Source organism: Prionailurus bengalensis, chromosome C1 (genome assembly GCF_016509475.1).
Source record: "Prionailurus bengalensis isolate Pbe53 chromosome C1, Fcat_Pben_1.1_paternal_pri, whole genome shotgun sequence".
Classification (NCBI taxonomy): domain Eukaryota; kingdom Metazoa; phylum Chordata; class Mammalia; order Carnivora; family Felidae; genus Prionailurus; species Prionailurus bengalensis.
The window spans coordinates 41,775,917-41,793,345 of NC_057345.1; the positions used below are offsets into that span (position 1 = coordinate 41,775,917).

The 17,429-nt window shown below is 34.0% G+C and overlaps 1 protein-coding gene across 3 annotated transcripts in view; it reads right to left on the reverse strand.

The window, feature by feature from the left end:
* Nucleotides 1–17,429, reverse strand: part of NRDC (nardilysin convertase) — a 102,666-nt gene that overhangs the window by 49,345 nt on the left and 35,892 nt on the right. For 2 of the 3 annotated variants that reach the window (XR_006296995.1, XM_043578755.1), the window contains exons 2-6: nt 12,230–12,539; nt 9,012–9,142; nt 8,037–8,106; nt 7,800–7,881; nt 6,578–6,731 (exon numbers count right to left, since the gene is read on the reverse strand). Coding sequence is in view for 2 of the 3 variants with exons in the window: in XM_043578755.1 (XP_043434690.1) it covers nt 6,578–6,731; nt 7,800–7,881; nt 8,037–8,106; nt 9,012–9,142; nt 12,230–12,539 (747 nt within the window). In the remaining variant the exon portion in view is untranslated. The remainder of the gene's footprint in view (nt 1–6,577; nt 6,732–7,799; nt 7,882–8,036; nt 8,107–9,011; nt 9,143–12,229; nt 12,540–17,429) is intronic. The other variant, XM_043578756.1, reaches the window with a different exon arrangement.

Below are 17,429 nucleotides of genomic sequence, written 5' to 3' on the forward strand. Positions count from 1 at the left end.
TCTTTAACCTTTCACTACTCTGAATAGTCATTTATCAATCTAATATACCTTTGAAGGAAATTTGACCTTTAACCTGGCAAACATTTCCTATATTTGGTTTTCTTCAAATCACTATGTTTTTCTACATATGGATTTCTTTAATTTTTTTAAAGATTTTATTTTTAAGTAACCTCTACACCCAATATAGGGCTCAAACTCACAACCCCAAGATCAAGAGTCGCATGCTCCATCAGCTGAGCCATCCAGGCACCTCTGGATTTCCTTTAACGTCCACCTTTGGAATTTGTTAGGTTTCTTTAACCTTTAATTTGATGTTCTGGGAAGTTTCCAATGATCAACCTTTCAAATATTGTGTCTTCTCTATTTTTCTCTTCCACCTTCTAAGACTCCGAGATATACTGACATTTCTGCTATATCCTTTATGCCTCTTTTCTTTTCCTCTGTATTTATTCCCCCCTCTTTATGTTGCATTTGGAACATCTTTTGGCCTTTCAGCCTTTCAGTTCACTAATTCTATCTTCAACCGTATCTACTCTTTTCTTAAACCAGGGAATTAGGTTTTCCTTTTTTTTTTTTTAAACATTTACTTATTTTGGGGAGAGCACAAGTTGGGGAGGGGCAGAGAGATTGGGACAGAGGATCTGAAGTGGGCTGTGTGCTGACAGGCTGACACAGTGAGCCCAATGTGGGGCTCAAACTCACAAACCGCGAGATTATGACCTGAGCAGAAGTCAGACACTCAACCGACTGAGCCACCCAGGTGCCCAAACCAGAACTTTAGGTTTTCAATTTCAATCATCCTATCTCAGTTCAAGATATTCTTTTTATTTTTATTATCCAAATCTCATAGGTCATGTTACAGTTTCCTATTCCTTGCAACTATATTCAAACTTGTGCCTTCTTTCTTTAAAAACAGAAAGTGCAAACATTTTTATAATTTGTGTCTAACCATTCCAATGCCTAAGATTTCTAATGTATTAAAAAATCTTTATTTTCTCTCTCTGCCCTTCCACCTTCTCTCAATCCAAAATACATAAACATTTTTTTTTAATCCTTGTTTTCTGTTTTAACTCATGTCTTGTTTTGTGTGCCTGCTTACGTTTGACTAAATGCTGATCATTTTACTTGAAAAACTATTTATAGGAGCAATGCAAAGCCTAGGATGAAGACTTTTCTTGTTCTTTTTTCTCTTTTGCACATTTATTTGAAGTACAACTTACCAAAAAAAACCCTATATATATTTAAAACACACAATATGATGATTTGATTACGTATCCTTTTGAAGTGATTACAATTAACACATCACCCTACATAATTTCCTCTTTGTATGTGTGTGAAAGTTGAAGATCTATTCTTTCAGCGAACTTCAAGTGTACAATACAGTATTATTAACTACGGTCCCCATGCTGAACACTTTATCTTGAGAACTTATTCATCTCATAACTAAAGACATGTGCCCTTTGACCACCATGTCCTCATCTTCCCAGCTTCTGGTAACCACCATTCCAGTCTGTTTCTATAGAGTTTGGATTTTCTTTTCCTTCTTATTTTATTATTATTATTATCATTATTATTATTATTTTATATTTTTTCTTTTTGGTGCCACATATGTTAAGATCATACAGTTTTTGTCTTTTTCTGTGTGGCTTATTTCACTTAACTTAATGTCCTCTAGGTTCATCCCTGTTGTTGCAAACGGCAAGATTTCTCCCCCCCTCCCTTTTTTTTAAATGTTTATTTATTTTTGAGAGAGCAAACATAAGCAGGGGAAGGGCAGAAAGAGAGGGAGAGAGAGAATTCCAAGCAGGGGCAGCCTGATAGGGGGCTCAATCTCATTACCGAAAGATCACATCCTGAGCCAATATCAAGAGTCAGAGGCTTAACCGAGTCACCCAGGCACCCTAAGATTTCCTTCCACCTTATGGCTGCATAATATTCCATTGTCTATATCTATGTAGACATATTTCACATTTTCTTCATCCATTTATCTATCAATGCAAGCATTTTCTTTTTAAAGAACTTGTGTTTGCTTCTCTCAGGCATCTGAGAACACTACCAGTTCTGGGCCACTTTAATTCACAATGAAGACTTGAAGTTCACCAGAAAACTCAGGCATTTTGAGAATAGGCTGTAATTTCTTTGGATGCCTGATCCACTTCCTCAACCTGAGTCCCAGATTACTATAAGGAAGATCTCCTGTTAGATACCCCACTTTGTGGGTATTCAGAGTTTTGATATTTCTTGCTCTTGCCCTGAAACGCTGATGTAGCCAAGTCCAAATATATTGAAATTAGCAAATGCCATCAGGGCAAAAGCAGCTTCCATTCTCATTTACTTACCAGAGTAAAAATTCAGTCATTGCCTCAACTTTTTACTTATATGATCCAAGATATTAATAAACAATGTGACCTGTGTGAAGGAATTGGATTTACTGACCTATTAAAAAATCCTAGCACTTAATACATGCTATAGGAGTCCTTTCCAAATGATCAAAAGACTTTTTATTCCTTAGTAATTGTAGAAGTATATTATATAAATTATAGTGGATACAATACTTAATGCTCTACCACTATCATTTATGTCATAAATTCATGATGATATTCTAATTATTTTCTATTAATATAGTAGCATTCTTTTTATTTCTGGTAGCTTCTTTTTTTCTAAGTAGAAACAAATGTATAAATATCTTCTGATTTCCTACAGCAGTCCTCAAATCAAAAATGGATAGTCTCCAAAGAAGAAATGAAATAAGTTGTTTAACTAGACTTTACACCATGCTTCATTAACTCTGAGGTGGTCAGAATTTATTCAACATACTCTTCACCTAATCTTTTTTCCATCAAAATAGGCTTTTTCCTTCTTTATATTTAGATATAATCAAATGTGGGTATTTTCAGTTTAGGGGTATTGTTATTTGTTGTTTGTTTTGGGGTTTGGTCTTTTGGTTTTTGTTTTTTGGGTTTTGGTTTGTTTTTTTAACCAAATATAAAGTCATGAGAATTCAACTTGACTACCGCTCAAGGTTTCTCCACATTTACAAATATCTGTTTGGATTTTGTGAAATCTTGGGAGCTAAGAACTTTGAAACAAGAGCAAACATGCAGTCATCCTCAGTATTCTTGATTTTATAAGTTTACAGGAAAGATAATCTTGAACATGATTTGCATTGCCTTAGTTGATTAGTTTTGTCCCTATCTTTTGGTTATTTTCAAATTAAATGTTTAATTACAGAAACTAATACACTGAGTATCAAATGTGTGTGCTATGAGCATGTTCTAAAGTATACAATTAAAAACAGCTAGTTTTTAAATAGTCCACTGAACACAGGCAGCCATATTAGAGATTAAGGAAGAAAAACTAGAATGTTGTATCCTCTTATAAATGTTATCAAAGTAATATTGTCAATTTTAATGGTATTTTAACACTGTTTTAGCAAAAGAGTTGTTTACTGGGGATAGAGGAACATAAATATTTATTCCGTTGAGAAGAACGGCATATGCTTTCAACTTATGGGTCAAAATCTCTTAATGGAAAAGACAATTTCTTTAAGAAAACTGAATTTTTGTCATGTTTTGAGAATTTTCTGGTCATTTATGGGTTAATTTTATGGTAATTTTTTCTATAAAGAAACAGTATTAATTCACTCAACAAATATTGGTATAGATTATCTATCAAATTCCGGATGCCGGAGAGATATCAACAAATAAATAGATAAAAATCCCTGCCCTCAGAGGGCTTACATTATATTGATCAAATTCAAGATTTTTTTTTTTTATTTCAATCTTATATTTATCTAGAATTTTCTAGTGCAGACTCTGGTCTGCAACCTTGTGACATCAAAACTCTACTAACACATGGACAGAAACTTTCTGGAAAACAATTTTACAGTGAGTATCAAAAGCTTTAAGAAAAAAAAAAAAAAAAGCCTTGCACATGGAACATTTTCCAGAATAGATCACATACTGGGATACAAATCAGCCCTCAACAAGTACAAAAAGATCCAGATCATTCCGTGCATATTTTCAGACCACAATGCTATGAAACTCGAAATCACTCACAAGAAAAAATTTGGAAAGACCACGAATACTTGGAGATTAAAAGACATCCTACTAAAGAATAAATGGGTTAACCAAGAAGTTAAAGAGGAAATTAAAAAGTACATGGAAGTCAATGAAAATAACACCACCATAGCCCCAAACCTCCAGGATGCAGATTTGATCCCTTTTGTGTCAAAAGAGGGATACAGCAATCCAGGCCTTCCTAAACAATGAAGAAAGGTCTCAAATACACAATCTAACCTTACACCTTAAAGAGCTGGAAAAAGAACAGCAAATAAAACCCCAAACAAGCAGAAGATGGGAAATAATAAAGAGTAGAGCAGAAATCAATGATCTCAAAAAAACAGATCGATGAAACCAGGAGCTGGTTCTTTGAAGGAATTAACAAAATTGATAAATCCCTAGCCAATGTGATCAAAAAGAAAAAGGAAAGGACACAAATAAATAAAATCAAGAATGAAAGAGAAGAGAGCACACACACCCCAATGTTTTATAACAGCACTACTGACAATAGCCAAAGTATGAAAAGAGCCCAAATGTCCATTTACTGATGAGTGGACAAAGAACATGTGGTATATTTACATACAATGGTGTATTACTCGGCAATCAAAAAATTGAAATCTTGCTATTTGCAACAACATGGATAGAACTAGAGGGTATTATGCTAAGCGAAATTAGAGAGGACAAATATCATACGACTTCACTCATGTGGAATTTAAGATATAAAACAGATGAACATAAGGGAAGGGAAGCAAAAGTAATATAAAAACAGGGAAGGGGACAAAACATAGACTCTTAAATATAGAGAACAAACTGAGGGTTGCTGGAGGGGTTGTGGGAGAGGGGATGGGCTAAATGGGCAAGGGACATTAAGAAGGACACTTGTTGGGATGAGCACTGGGTGCTAGATGTAGGAGATCAATCACTGGATTCTACTCCTGATACCATTATTGCACTACATGCTAACTACCTTGGATGTAAATTTTAAAAAATAAGTAATAGAAGTATTCAAAAAAATTCAAAAAAAGAAAAAATCCTTAAAAATGCACATGCAAAAAAAAATACACATGCATGAAAAAAAATACACATGCAAATATACTCAGCAATTTAACTTCTTAGAACTTAATTAAAAAATAATTAAAGATGTGCACAGAGATTAGGATATTCATCACAGCATTACAAATACTAAAAACGGAACACGGGCGCCCAGGGGGCTCAGTCAGTTGAGCCTCTGGCTTCGGCTCAGGTCATGATCTCACGGTCTGTGAGTTTGAACCCCGCGCTGGGCTCTGTGCTGACAGCTCAGAGCCTGGAGCCTGCTTTGGATTCTGTGTCCCTCCCCCCTCTCTTTCTGCCCCTCCCCCACTCACGCTCTGTCTCTGTCTCAGAAATAAATAAACGTTAAAAAAAAATTTTTTTTAAAAACTGAACACAATTCAACTAACCAATCATATGTAACTTGTTAAACAGATTATGTTATTCCTTATACAATAAAAATAACACGCAATCCCTTAAAATTAGGTTTTATAAATTACATCATGATGTATAAAAATGATAGGTCTTGTTTAAAATATAAAAAGGAACCCATTCATATGTGGAATTTAAGAACCAAAACAAACAAACAAAGGGAAGAAAAGGGACAACTCGGGGCGCCTGGGTGGCGCAGTCGGTTGGGCGTCCGACTTCAGCCAGGTCACGATCTCGCGGTCCGGGAGTTCGAGCCCCGCATCAGGCTCTGGGCTGATGGCTCAGAGCCTGGAGCCTGTTTCCGATTCTGTGTCTCCCTCTCTCTCTGCCCCTCCCCCATTCATGCTCTGTCTCTCTCTGTCCCAAAAATAAATAAACGTTGAAAAAAAAAAAATTAAAAAAAAAAAAAAAAAGGGACAACTCAAAAATCAGACACTTAACTAACTACCGAGGGGAGGTGTGTAAGAGGATGGTCAAATAGGTAAAGGGGACTAAGAATACACTTATCTTGATGAGCACTTAGTAAGTTTGAATTGTTGAATCATTATACTGTACACCTGAAATGAATTTAACACTGTGTATTAACTATACTGAAATTAAAATTTAAAAATTAAAATAAAAATATAATAGAATATGAATAATAATCCTAAATACATTTAAAAATATAGACGACCATACACCAAACCATTAACCATAGTTATCCTTAGATATCAAATTAGGAACAATCTTACCCCTTTTTTGCTTCTGTTTTTCCATATTTTCTACTAAATTAGAAAAAATAATCACAATAATGAGCCAATAGAGTATACATTATTTATAAAACTCAAAGGTGTTTAAGGGTTTCAGTGTAATCTTCAACACAAAGACTAAGTATATTACAGAACAAGAGCCAAGGTGCATTTAATAGTTTGCTCATTTCTCCAGATAAAGTATGACAATTCTACAGAATTAGAGTACAGCTTGAAAAGAAATACCATAGAAAAATGCCCAATGTCTCCATTTGTAAAATGTCGTTAGATAATTAAAATAAAAATACATTTTGAGTTAGTTACCTATCGAGGGCCTCCTTGAAGTATTTTCTCTGGACATCAAATTGAAAGACTGTACGTTCACAATCAGTTGAAGCATTATCACTACCCCCATGTTTCTTCAAGAAGGCATCAAATCCATTTTCATCTGGATATTTCAAGCTACCCATGAATACCACTAAGTGGAAAGAACACAAAGTCAAAGAACACAAAGATGTAGACAATGTTATTATCAACAATGAAATTTCTCATGTGCAAAACAAAACAAACAGAAGAAATATACCAACATACTAACAATGCTTATGTCTGGATAATACTTTCTTCATTATATTTCTGCTTTTGTAATTTTCCATAATGCTCATCTATTAGTTTTATACTAAAAAAACTAAGCACTTTATTTTTTAAAAATATTTATAAAAAGGTTAAAATGTAAGTATTAGCATATATGCAGATTGTTACTATGAAAGTCCTAAGGTGCATGTTTACCCTCAAATAGCTTAGAAAATCAGAATATAAATAAATAATTCAAGAAAACAAATATAGACTTAAATTTATAACTGTACAGCAACCACACAGGTTTTATTTAGGTATATTCATAATTAAACTGAAGATTTTGTTTTGTTTTGATATTAATCATGCCTTTTTATTTTCTGTATTCCCAATGTTTGACAGCCTGGGGCATTGCTAACCCTGGAAGAGGCAGTCTTTCCCAAGGTTATAAGATTCTTAGAGATGGGCAACTATCTCCTGATCTGTTGGCCTTACCATACCAGAACAATAATAAAATCTACATTTTAAAATAGTTTTATAGGTGGGCTTCATTCTAATCCACAAAATTATACAGTCAAGGAGATTAAAATTAAGTCTTCCCCTATGATATTAATAAATGTTTTTCCTTCGGGGCGCCGGAGCAGCTCAGTCAGTTAAGTGTCCAACTTCTGCTCAGGTCATGATCTCACAGTTCTTCCCAGTGTCAGGCTCTGTGCTGACAGCCCTGAGCCTGGAGTCTGCTTCGGATTCTGTTTACCTCTCTCTCTCTCTGCCCCTGCCCCACTTACACTCTGTCTCTGTCTCTCAAAAATAAATGTTTAAAAAACTTTTTTTAAATAAATAAATGTTTTTCTTAGTCTTTTCTCTTATTAAACATATCACATTTCTATAAAACCAGTTATTTATCTTTAAAATCAATTTGTACAAATTTGGAGGAAAAAACACACTCAGGAATAATATTCTGTAAAGATCTTACTGTGTTCCAAAAAGTGTGCCAGCCCAGGCAGGTCATCTGGATCAGCAAAACTCCCAACTCCAACACAAAGAGCTGCTGCAGACTGGAGTAAGTAGAACACATGCAAATAGTGAGTCAATCCTAAAGGAATAACACTGTCATCACATATTAAGGATTCACTTGGAGATGGATGTTTCCAACAGAAAGTAACAAAATTCTTTCCCTGAGAATCAGGAGGAGCAGCATAGTGAAACTCACCAGAACTGTGTCAGTTTCACCCTGCTGCTCCTCCTCTTGCCATCCTCCCAAATGCTGAACAGGTGCAGACCTAAGGGAAAAAGCAGAAACAGAAAAAAAAAAAAGGAAAGGGGACTAGCCAGCCCACCCAAATATCATTTCCTGCCAGCATTTCAGAGTTCCGAACCAAGTATGTTTCCTGACTTAATAGATTTTGGAAATCTGCAGAAATAATTTATCTAGGTAGATTATTTCTAAAGATCTTAGCAATTAACGACTATGTGTTCAGTAACTCAGTTATCAGAGGTGAGACTTCTCAATATGTTACTCAGAAAATTTTGTTTCTATTAAAACAGGGTAAAAAATAACATGTCAGGAAAACATTTAATAAAGATAGTAAATGGTTAAAAAAGAAAGTCTTTATTAAAAAAAATGACATAACTAAACTTTAAAGAGGCTTTTTAGTTCTTCTTTTCTTACTGATGATATACAGAACATATATCTGATCAGTAGGTATTCTCCCAATACCTTGGGCAAATCAGAGTTTTAAACAAAATGGATGGCCAACAGGTATACCAAATTATGCACTAAAAAATGATTAGGGTATACCATTATGTGATTGTAAATTAAAAGACACAAAACAGAAGAGGAAAATAGTCAATCTGAATCCTTGAGGATAGGAAGTTGAATTATTAGTTTTCCCCACATTTTAGAAATGTCAATTTTAAAAGGCTAACATTTGGTGATATAGACTATTTTGATAAATGGTTACTCCTCTAAAAAGAGAGCTTTCAAAAAATAGCATGTACCTGGCATAAAGCCTGACCATGTGTCATAAATGGAAAATATGTTTACAGAAGAACCAAACAGCCTCATTTTACACTGTAAATCCCATTTTGAAGTTGTAGGCACATAAACTCAGTTAAAAAATAGGGGAATATCCACTTCTTCAAACTACAGTCTAACCTGTTCTGGGATGTTTAATAGGTGCCTAACCTGCTTTCAGCTCCAACTACCCCATAAAGATTTCTTGCTTCGACCAGGGTTGAAGACATTTTTGTATAAGATGACTTAAACCACAGTCTATCAGTCAGCTTTGACCACAGCAAAAACAGGCTCTGCGATTGCTAGAAAAGAAATTCATACTTGAGAATTATCTACCCAAGAAATTCATACTTGAGAAATTCATACTTGAGAACTGACTTAAGAAAACCCTGAACAAATCATAATTCTGTATGTATCATACTTAAATTTCAACCTTGTTAGTTTATCAAACCTTTCAGATCAAGAACAAGTTCCTTTTGGGAAGATGAAGATGGAGAGGGCTAAAAATGATGCCTCAGGTAAGTAGTTAATTCTTAATTAGGTAAATGTTCTCCAAAAACCTCAAAATTATTTCTTCCCGCTTCTTTTATTAACTTTCATATTTACCTTAAACAAGATCCACATTTTTCAAATAAAAATTAAAACATAAAATCACTGAAAAACCCTAAGCTACTCTTTAAGCCATCTCTTACATAGACTATTTCCCTTTTGCATACACTTATTCATTCATGAATATAAATCATTTCCAATGTTACAATCAGTCATAGGATCTTTCCTTTCACTAGTATAACCACTGCATCTGAATAAACAATTTGATTTCATCTTCAAACTACATTAGGTTCCTGCATTCCTTTCTAATATGATCTAGAACATTAGCAATCAATATCTTATGAGGGAATATATCAACTGAGTTTTCAGAAAAGAAAGGCAGCATCTAAACCATTTTTAAATGAGCACTAGAATCTGATCTTGCTGTTCTAAAAAAGGTAAACATTTAGAGTTTGATCCACCTAAGCAAAATAAAAAGGGATACCAAAATACTGGATGCACATCTTCATTAGTCAAAGGGGCTTACAATCCCTATAATAAATCTAAACTATTTTACTATGTCTTGACAATAAAATCGGCTGTCAAAACAAGTCTTTAACCCTAGAGTTTTACTTATCAGTTGACAGATGATATAAAGAAATCCAAAGTATGGAAAAGTTGCTAACAGATATAGAAGGAAACTTTTAGATAGGAAATATTCACTTATTAAGTTATAACATAATCAGTTTTAGAGCTAAAATAGGACTTAAAAATTATGTATATAATCTAGGGACACCTGGCTGGCTCAGTCAGTAAGAGTATGTGATTCTTTTTTTTTTTTTTTTTTTTTTTAAATTTTTTTTTTTCAACGTTTATTTATTTTTGGGACAGAGAGAGACAGAGCATGAACGGGGGAGGGGCAGAGAGAGAGGGAGACACAGAATCGGAAACAGGCTCCAGGCTCTGAGCCATCAGCCCAGAGCCTGACGCGGGGCTCGAACTCCCGGACCGCGAGATCGTGACCTGGCTGAAGTCGGACGCTTAACCGACTGCGCCACCCAGGCGCCCCAGAGTATGTGATTCTTGAACTCAGGATTTTCAGTTCATGTCCCACATTGGGGGAGAGATTACTTAAAGAAAAAATAAAATCTTAAAAAAATAATTACCTATATAATCTAATCCTATTGTTTTAGAAATAAGAAAATGAAAAGGCGTAAAACCATCCAGATAGAGACAGAGCCAGAATTAGAACTCAGGTTTCCTGACTGTCAGTGTTCTTTTCACTTTGTGACTTATATAATTTCTTCCTATTATTGCTCTATTTGGAATTATGAGATCTATTTTAAATTAATGTATTAGTTCCCAATTTATTTATAAAGACCTTAGTACAAAGTATCAAGTGGCATATGTATATATATTTTTTTCCTTTCAGTATTTTGGTTTTTATAACTAAAGTTTTCCAACTAAAACCACTTGTCCTAACATGTTACCCCAAAACAGGCATTACTCATAATCTACATAGCAAGGGGCAAATAGCTTCTCACAAACACGACTCAATCCCCTTTCAACAAAAAAGTGAAAAAACTGGTACAATCTTCTTTAAGAAAGTAATTTTTCCAGGAAGAGTGACTATCAAAAGGATTTACTCATAACATATTTACACTACCTATATCTCACATCTTTTTATCTCTGAAGGCTGACCACCTTATGGTAGAATACATTTGACATCTATATTTTAGTCTTAATAATATGAACCTTACTTCATTTGTATGTTGACTGTACCATGTTGAATATATTATCAGTATTCAAGAAACTAGCTTTAACAAACATTTGCTGATCAATCCCACTATAATGCCTCCAAAATATTATCCTCTAATGTAGGTACTCCCTACTGCAAAATGGAGGCATTCTTTAAAAGATATCTAGAGAGGAAAATTCTCCTTATCAAGCCCTATTGATATATTTACTTATTGTTATTATACTTGACCCATGAACAACATAGGTTTGAACTGCCCAGGTCCACTTAACTTGTATTTTTCAATAGATACAACACTGTAAATGTACTTTCTCTTACGATTTTCCTCATAACATTATCTCTAGCTCACTTTACTATAAGAATACAATACATAATACATATACAAAATATGTGTTAATCAACTGTTTGTGTTATCAGTAAGTCTTCCAGGGAAAAGTAAGCTATTAGTAGTTAAGTTTTAGGTGAATCAAAAGTTATACATGGATTTCCAACTGCACAGGAGGTTGGGGACCCCTAAACCCCACATTTTTCAAGAGTCAAAGTTCAACTGCCCATTTTTATTTCAATTCCTCCAACTTACTTGGTGCCTCCCCATAAAAAGAGAAAAAAATACATGAAATTACTAAGCGGAAATTATCCATGAGGATGCTTAGAACCATAGGCCCAGGTGAGAATTCTACACTACCCTGTTCTTTTTCCAGTCCCTCCAAGGATAATATACTCTCCTATCCCTCTATTCCAAGCTAAGAATTGCACAGATCCTCAAATATTACCAGTGAAAACCTCTGAGACTTATGATTATGAGATCATTACATTTTGAGTTTTTCTTTATTTTCCATTCATTTCTTTTTTATATATATATGAAATTTATTGTCAAATTGGTTTCCATACTCCATTCATTTCTATAATGAGCTTTTATACTTTCCTAATCAGAGCAAAATGTTTTTTAAATATTATTTTTATACAGAATAAATAGACCTTTACTAAAGATCAAAAGATAAATATATACTTCCTTTTTTACATTAAGAAATAAAACATGAATTTAGGACTTATCCCAAAGAATTCCCAAATCAGAAAAAGACATAATAATAGACAAGATTCACACCTGTTTTTCAGTGGTTTTCTTTCTAGCTTCTGCCCTCTCTTCTAATTCTTCTAATTCATTATCCTCAGTATCAAGATCCTCATCATCATGTTCATCCTCATCATCAAACTCATCTTCATCATCAAAACCCTCTTCATCATCATCTTCTATTTCAGCTCCAGAATCTTCATCATCATCGTCGTCATCATCATCTTCTTCTTCTTCCTCTTCGTCGTCTTCCTCATCATCTGTTGCATCTCCTGTTTTACCTTCCATATTACTTAGGTCTGAAATCAAAAGTGCCTGCAAGCCATTCCGTAATTTGATGTACCTAAAAAAAAGAGGAAAAAAAAATCACAAACATTTTGAGTCAGCTATTCATTACGTCACACAAGTAATCATCTTAGCAGAATTTAAAAAACAAAGCAAAACAAAAAAAAAACACGGGGCTCAAACTCACGAACCATGAGATCATGACCTGAGCCAAAGCCAACTTAACCTACTGAGCCACTCAGATGCCCCACCATACTTTTATCAGACAAAATGGACTTCAAAACAAAGAAAGTCATTATATAATGATAAAGGTGTCAGTTCATCAAAAGATGTAACAATTGTAAATATGCGTGCTCCCAACACCCAAGCAACAAAATATATTAAGTAAATAATAACAAATCTTAAGGGAAAAATAGACAGCAATACAATAATTACAGGGGAATTCAATACCCCACTATCAGTAATAGACAAATCATCCAGAAAGAAAACCAACAAGGAAACATTCGAATTGAACCACACTTAAAAACAAATGTACTCAATACACATACAGAGCATTCTATCCAACAGCAGCACAATACACATTCTTCTCAAGTGCACATAGAACATTCTCCATGACAGGTCATATGATAGACTACAAGATAAATCTTAGCAAATTTAAGATTGAAATCATACCAACTATTTTCTCTAACTACAATGGTATGAAACTACTCATTGACAGCAAAAGGAAAGTGAGAAGTTCTACAAAATTGTGGAAACTAAACAACAAACTTCTAAACAATTAAGTCAAAGAAGAAATCAAGAGGGGAATAAAAAATTATCTCAAAACAAATGAAAATGGAAATACAACATATCAAATACTGTGGAACACAGCAAAAACTCTTCTGTGAAGACAGTTTATAGCAATAAATACATGTATTAAGAATTCAGAATGAGAGGCGCCTGGATGGCTCAGTTGGCTAAGCTTCTGACTTTGGCTCAGGTCATGATCTCACAGTTCGTGAGTTCAATCCCTGCATCAGGCTCTGTGCTGACAGCTCAGAGCCTGGAAACTGCTTTGAGTTCTGTCTCCCTCTCTCTCTTCCCCTCCCCCTCCCTGCTCATTCTCCCCCTCTCAGAAATAACATTAAAAAAAATTTTTTTTAAACAATCAGAAGGATCTCAACCTAATTTTGAACCTCAAGAAACTAGAAAATAAGAAATTAAGCCCAAAGTTAGCAGAAGGAAGGAAATAACAAAGATCACAGCAGAAAAATATGCAATGTCAATAAAACACCTAACCTAGAATAAATGGATACATTTCAGAAACACAACATATCAAGACTGAATCAGGAAGAAATACACAATCTGAACAGACCAATAACAAAGAGATTGAATCAGTAATCAAAAAACTCCCAACACAAAAAACTCTGGCCTGACAGAATCACTGGAGAATTCTACCAAACATTTAAAGAAGAATTAACACCTCAAATCCTCCTCAAATTCTTCTAACATAACAAGGATGAGGGAACACTTCCAAACCAGTTCTATGAACCTACCATTACTCTGATAAAGAAACCTATAGGCCAATATGCCTAATGAATACAGATGCAAAAATTCTCATCAAGATATTAGCAAACTGAGTTCAAGAATACATTAAAAGGATATACACCATGACTAAGTGGGAGTTACTCCTGGGATGCAAGGGAGGTTCAATACATGCAAATCAGAAATGTAATACATCACATCAATAAAATGAAAAACAAAAATCACATGATCATTTCCATACACACAAAAAAAGCATTGTATATTATTTACATAATACATCCCCTCATGATGAAAACCCTTAATGTACTGGGCATATAAGGAACATATCTCAGAATAATAAAGGCCACATGTGACAAACTCACAGCTAACATTATAGGCTTACCTCTGAAATACAGGTCAATCCCAAACCACCACAATAAAGTACGTATCACAATAAAGTGAGTCAAATGAATTTTTTTGTTTCCCAGTGCATATAAAAGTTATATTTACATTATACTGTAGCCTATTAAGCAATAACATTATGTCTAGAAAAAAATGTATATGCCTTAATTAAAAATACTTTATTGCTAAAAAAAAAAAAGCTAACCATCATCTGAGCTTTCGGCAAATCATAATCACTGATCACAGATCACCATAACAATTATAATAATGAAAACATTTGAAACATTGTGATAATTATCAGAAACATGAAGTGAGCAAACGCTGTTGGAAAAATGGTGCCAAAAGATTTGCTTGACACAGCTTTGCCACAAACCCTGTATTTGCAAAAAATGCAGTATCTGTGAAGTGCAATAAAATGAGGTATGCCTGTATACTCGGTGAAAAACTGAAAGTATTTCCTCTAAGGTCAGAAACAAGGATGTCCACTCTCACCACTCCTATTCAATATAGTACTGAAGCCCTAGATAGAGCAATTAGGAAAGACAAAGACAAAAAAGGCATCCAAATCATAAAATAATAATTAAAAACCACCACTATTTGCTGAACATATGATCTTAGAGAAAATCCAAAAAAAAAACAATCCAAAAACTACCAGTAAACTGGCAGGCTACAAATCAACATACAGAAATTAACTACATTCCTTTACAGTAATGACGAAGCACCTGAAAATGAAATAAAGAAAACAATCCCATTCACATTAGCACCAAAAACAATAAAATACTTAATAAATTTAAGCAAGGAAGTGAAAGATCTGTACAATGAAAACAATGCTTTGCTGAAAGAAATTTAAAAAGATGCCAATGGAAAGCCATCCATCCCATGATCATGGATCAGAAGAATTAATATTGTTAAAATGGCCATACTACCCAAAGCTATTTATATACTCAATGCAATCCCCATCAAAATATCCAAGGCATTCATTCATCACAGAAATAGAAGAAACAATCCTAAAATTTGTGTGGAACCACAAAAGACCTTGAATAGACAAAGCAATCCTGAGAAAAAAGAACAAAGCCAGATGTATCATAGTCCTGGATCTCAAACTATACTACAAAAGCCATAGTAATAAAAATAGTATGATACTGGCACAGAAATAGACACATCAACCAGTAAAACAGAATAGAGAGCCCAGAATTAAATCCCTGGATATATGGTCAACAATACTCAACAAAGGAACCAAAAATACCCAATGGTGAAAGGACAGTCTCTTCAGCAAATGACACTATAAAAACTGGAGAAACATACGCAGAGCAGTGAAAACTGGACCCTACCTCACACTGCTCACAGAAATTGAAATGGATCAAAGACTTAAATATAAGACCTGATACCATAAAATTCCTAGAAAAAATGTAGGAAAGAAGCTCACCACCATTGGTCTTGGCAATGATTTTTCTTTTCTTTTTTTTTTTTTTTTTACATCTATTTATTTAGCTAAGTAATCTCTACACAACATGGGGCTCAAACTCACGACCCCAAGATCAAGATTTGCACACTCCACTGACTGAGCCAGCCAGGCACGTCCCTGGCAATGATTTTTCTATACAATGCCAAATGCACAAACAACAAAAGCAAAAAACAAACGAGATTATATCAAACCCAAAACCTTCTGTACAGACCAAGAAACAACTAACAACATGAAAGACAACCTACAGGAGAAAATTTTTACAAACCATATACTGAATAAGGTGTTAATATCCAAAATATATAAAGAACAAAAGTCAACTTAATAACAAAAACAATTCAATTTTAAAAACGGCAGAAGAACTAGATACTTTACCAAAGAGAACATCAAAATGGCCAACAAATACATGAAAAGATGCTTAACATCATAGTTATCGGTGAAGTACAAATAAAAACCACAATAAGTTATTATCTCACACCTGTCAGAATAGCTATCATTAAGAAACCAAAAGACAACAAGTGCTAGAGAGAATGTGGTGAAAAGAAAACCCTTAACATTAATGGTAGGTATACAAATTGGTCCAACTATTATGAAAAACAATACGGAGGTTCCTCAAGATATTAAAATTAGATCTACCATGAAATGCAGCAATTCCACTTCTGGGCATATACCCAAAGGAAATGAAAAGAGGAATTCAACAAGATATATGCACTGCCATGTTTATTGCAGCACTATTCATAATAGCCAAGATATGGAAACAACCCAAATGTCCATCAATGATTGAATGAATAAAGTAGATGTGGTATGTACACACAATGGAATATTATTCAGCCATGTGAAAGGACAAAATGGACAGAACTTGAGCACATTATACTAAATGAGATAAGTCAGAGATAAACATATATCACTTATATGTGGTATCTAAAGAGGTTAAACCTGTAAAAAAGAGAATAAAATGGTGGTTGTAAGGGGATGGGGGTTAGGGGTGGGAAGTAAGAGTGATAGTGTTTAAGAGAACAAACTTATAATGAGTAGCAAATAAGCCACAGCAATTTTACACACAGTATAATGAATATAGACAAAAATACTGTACTATAATTAGGTAAGGTGACAAACATCACCGTTTCATCAATATTACAATACAAAAATTTATCAAAGTAACATACTATACACCTTAAACTTACACAATGTTACATACTATATTTATTCAACAAAAAAAGAAAAAGTCAGTCTAGCAGAAACTGGGAAGAATAATGTGCAAAGAAAGATGACTTAAGATGAAAGACTGAACATATAGATTTACCTACTTTCATACCAAAAATTACATTTAAATAACCAAAAAAGTTGTATTTCATTTTGGTTTTGAGAATAAAATCATGACAGACTCAGAAAATAGAAAAGGACACTGTTAGCAGATCAGAAGTTTTTAGAAATTATTAGAAAACAGTAAGTAAATTTAATTAGACTAATGGAGAAAATAGAAAGGAGAACTGCAGGCCTACCTAAATATACGTGATAAAACATTACTTCTTCCCAAGAAGCCCTGGAGGAAGCCTAAACTCCACACCAAAAAATGAAAGT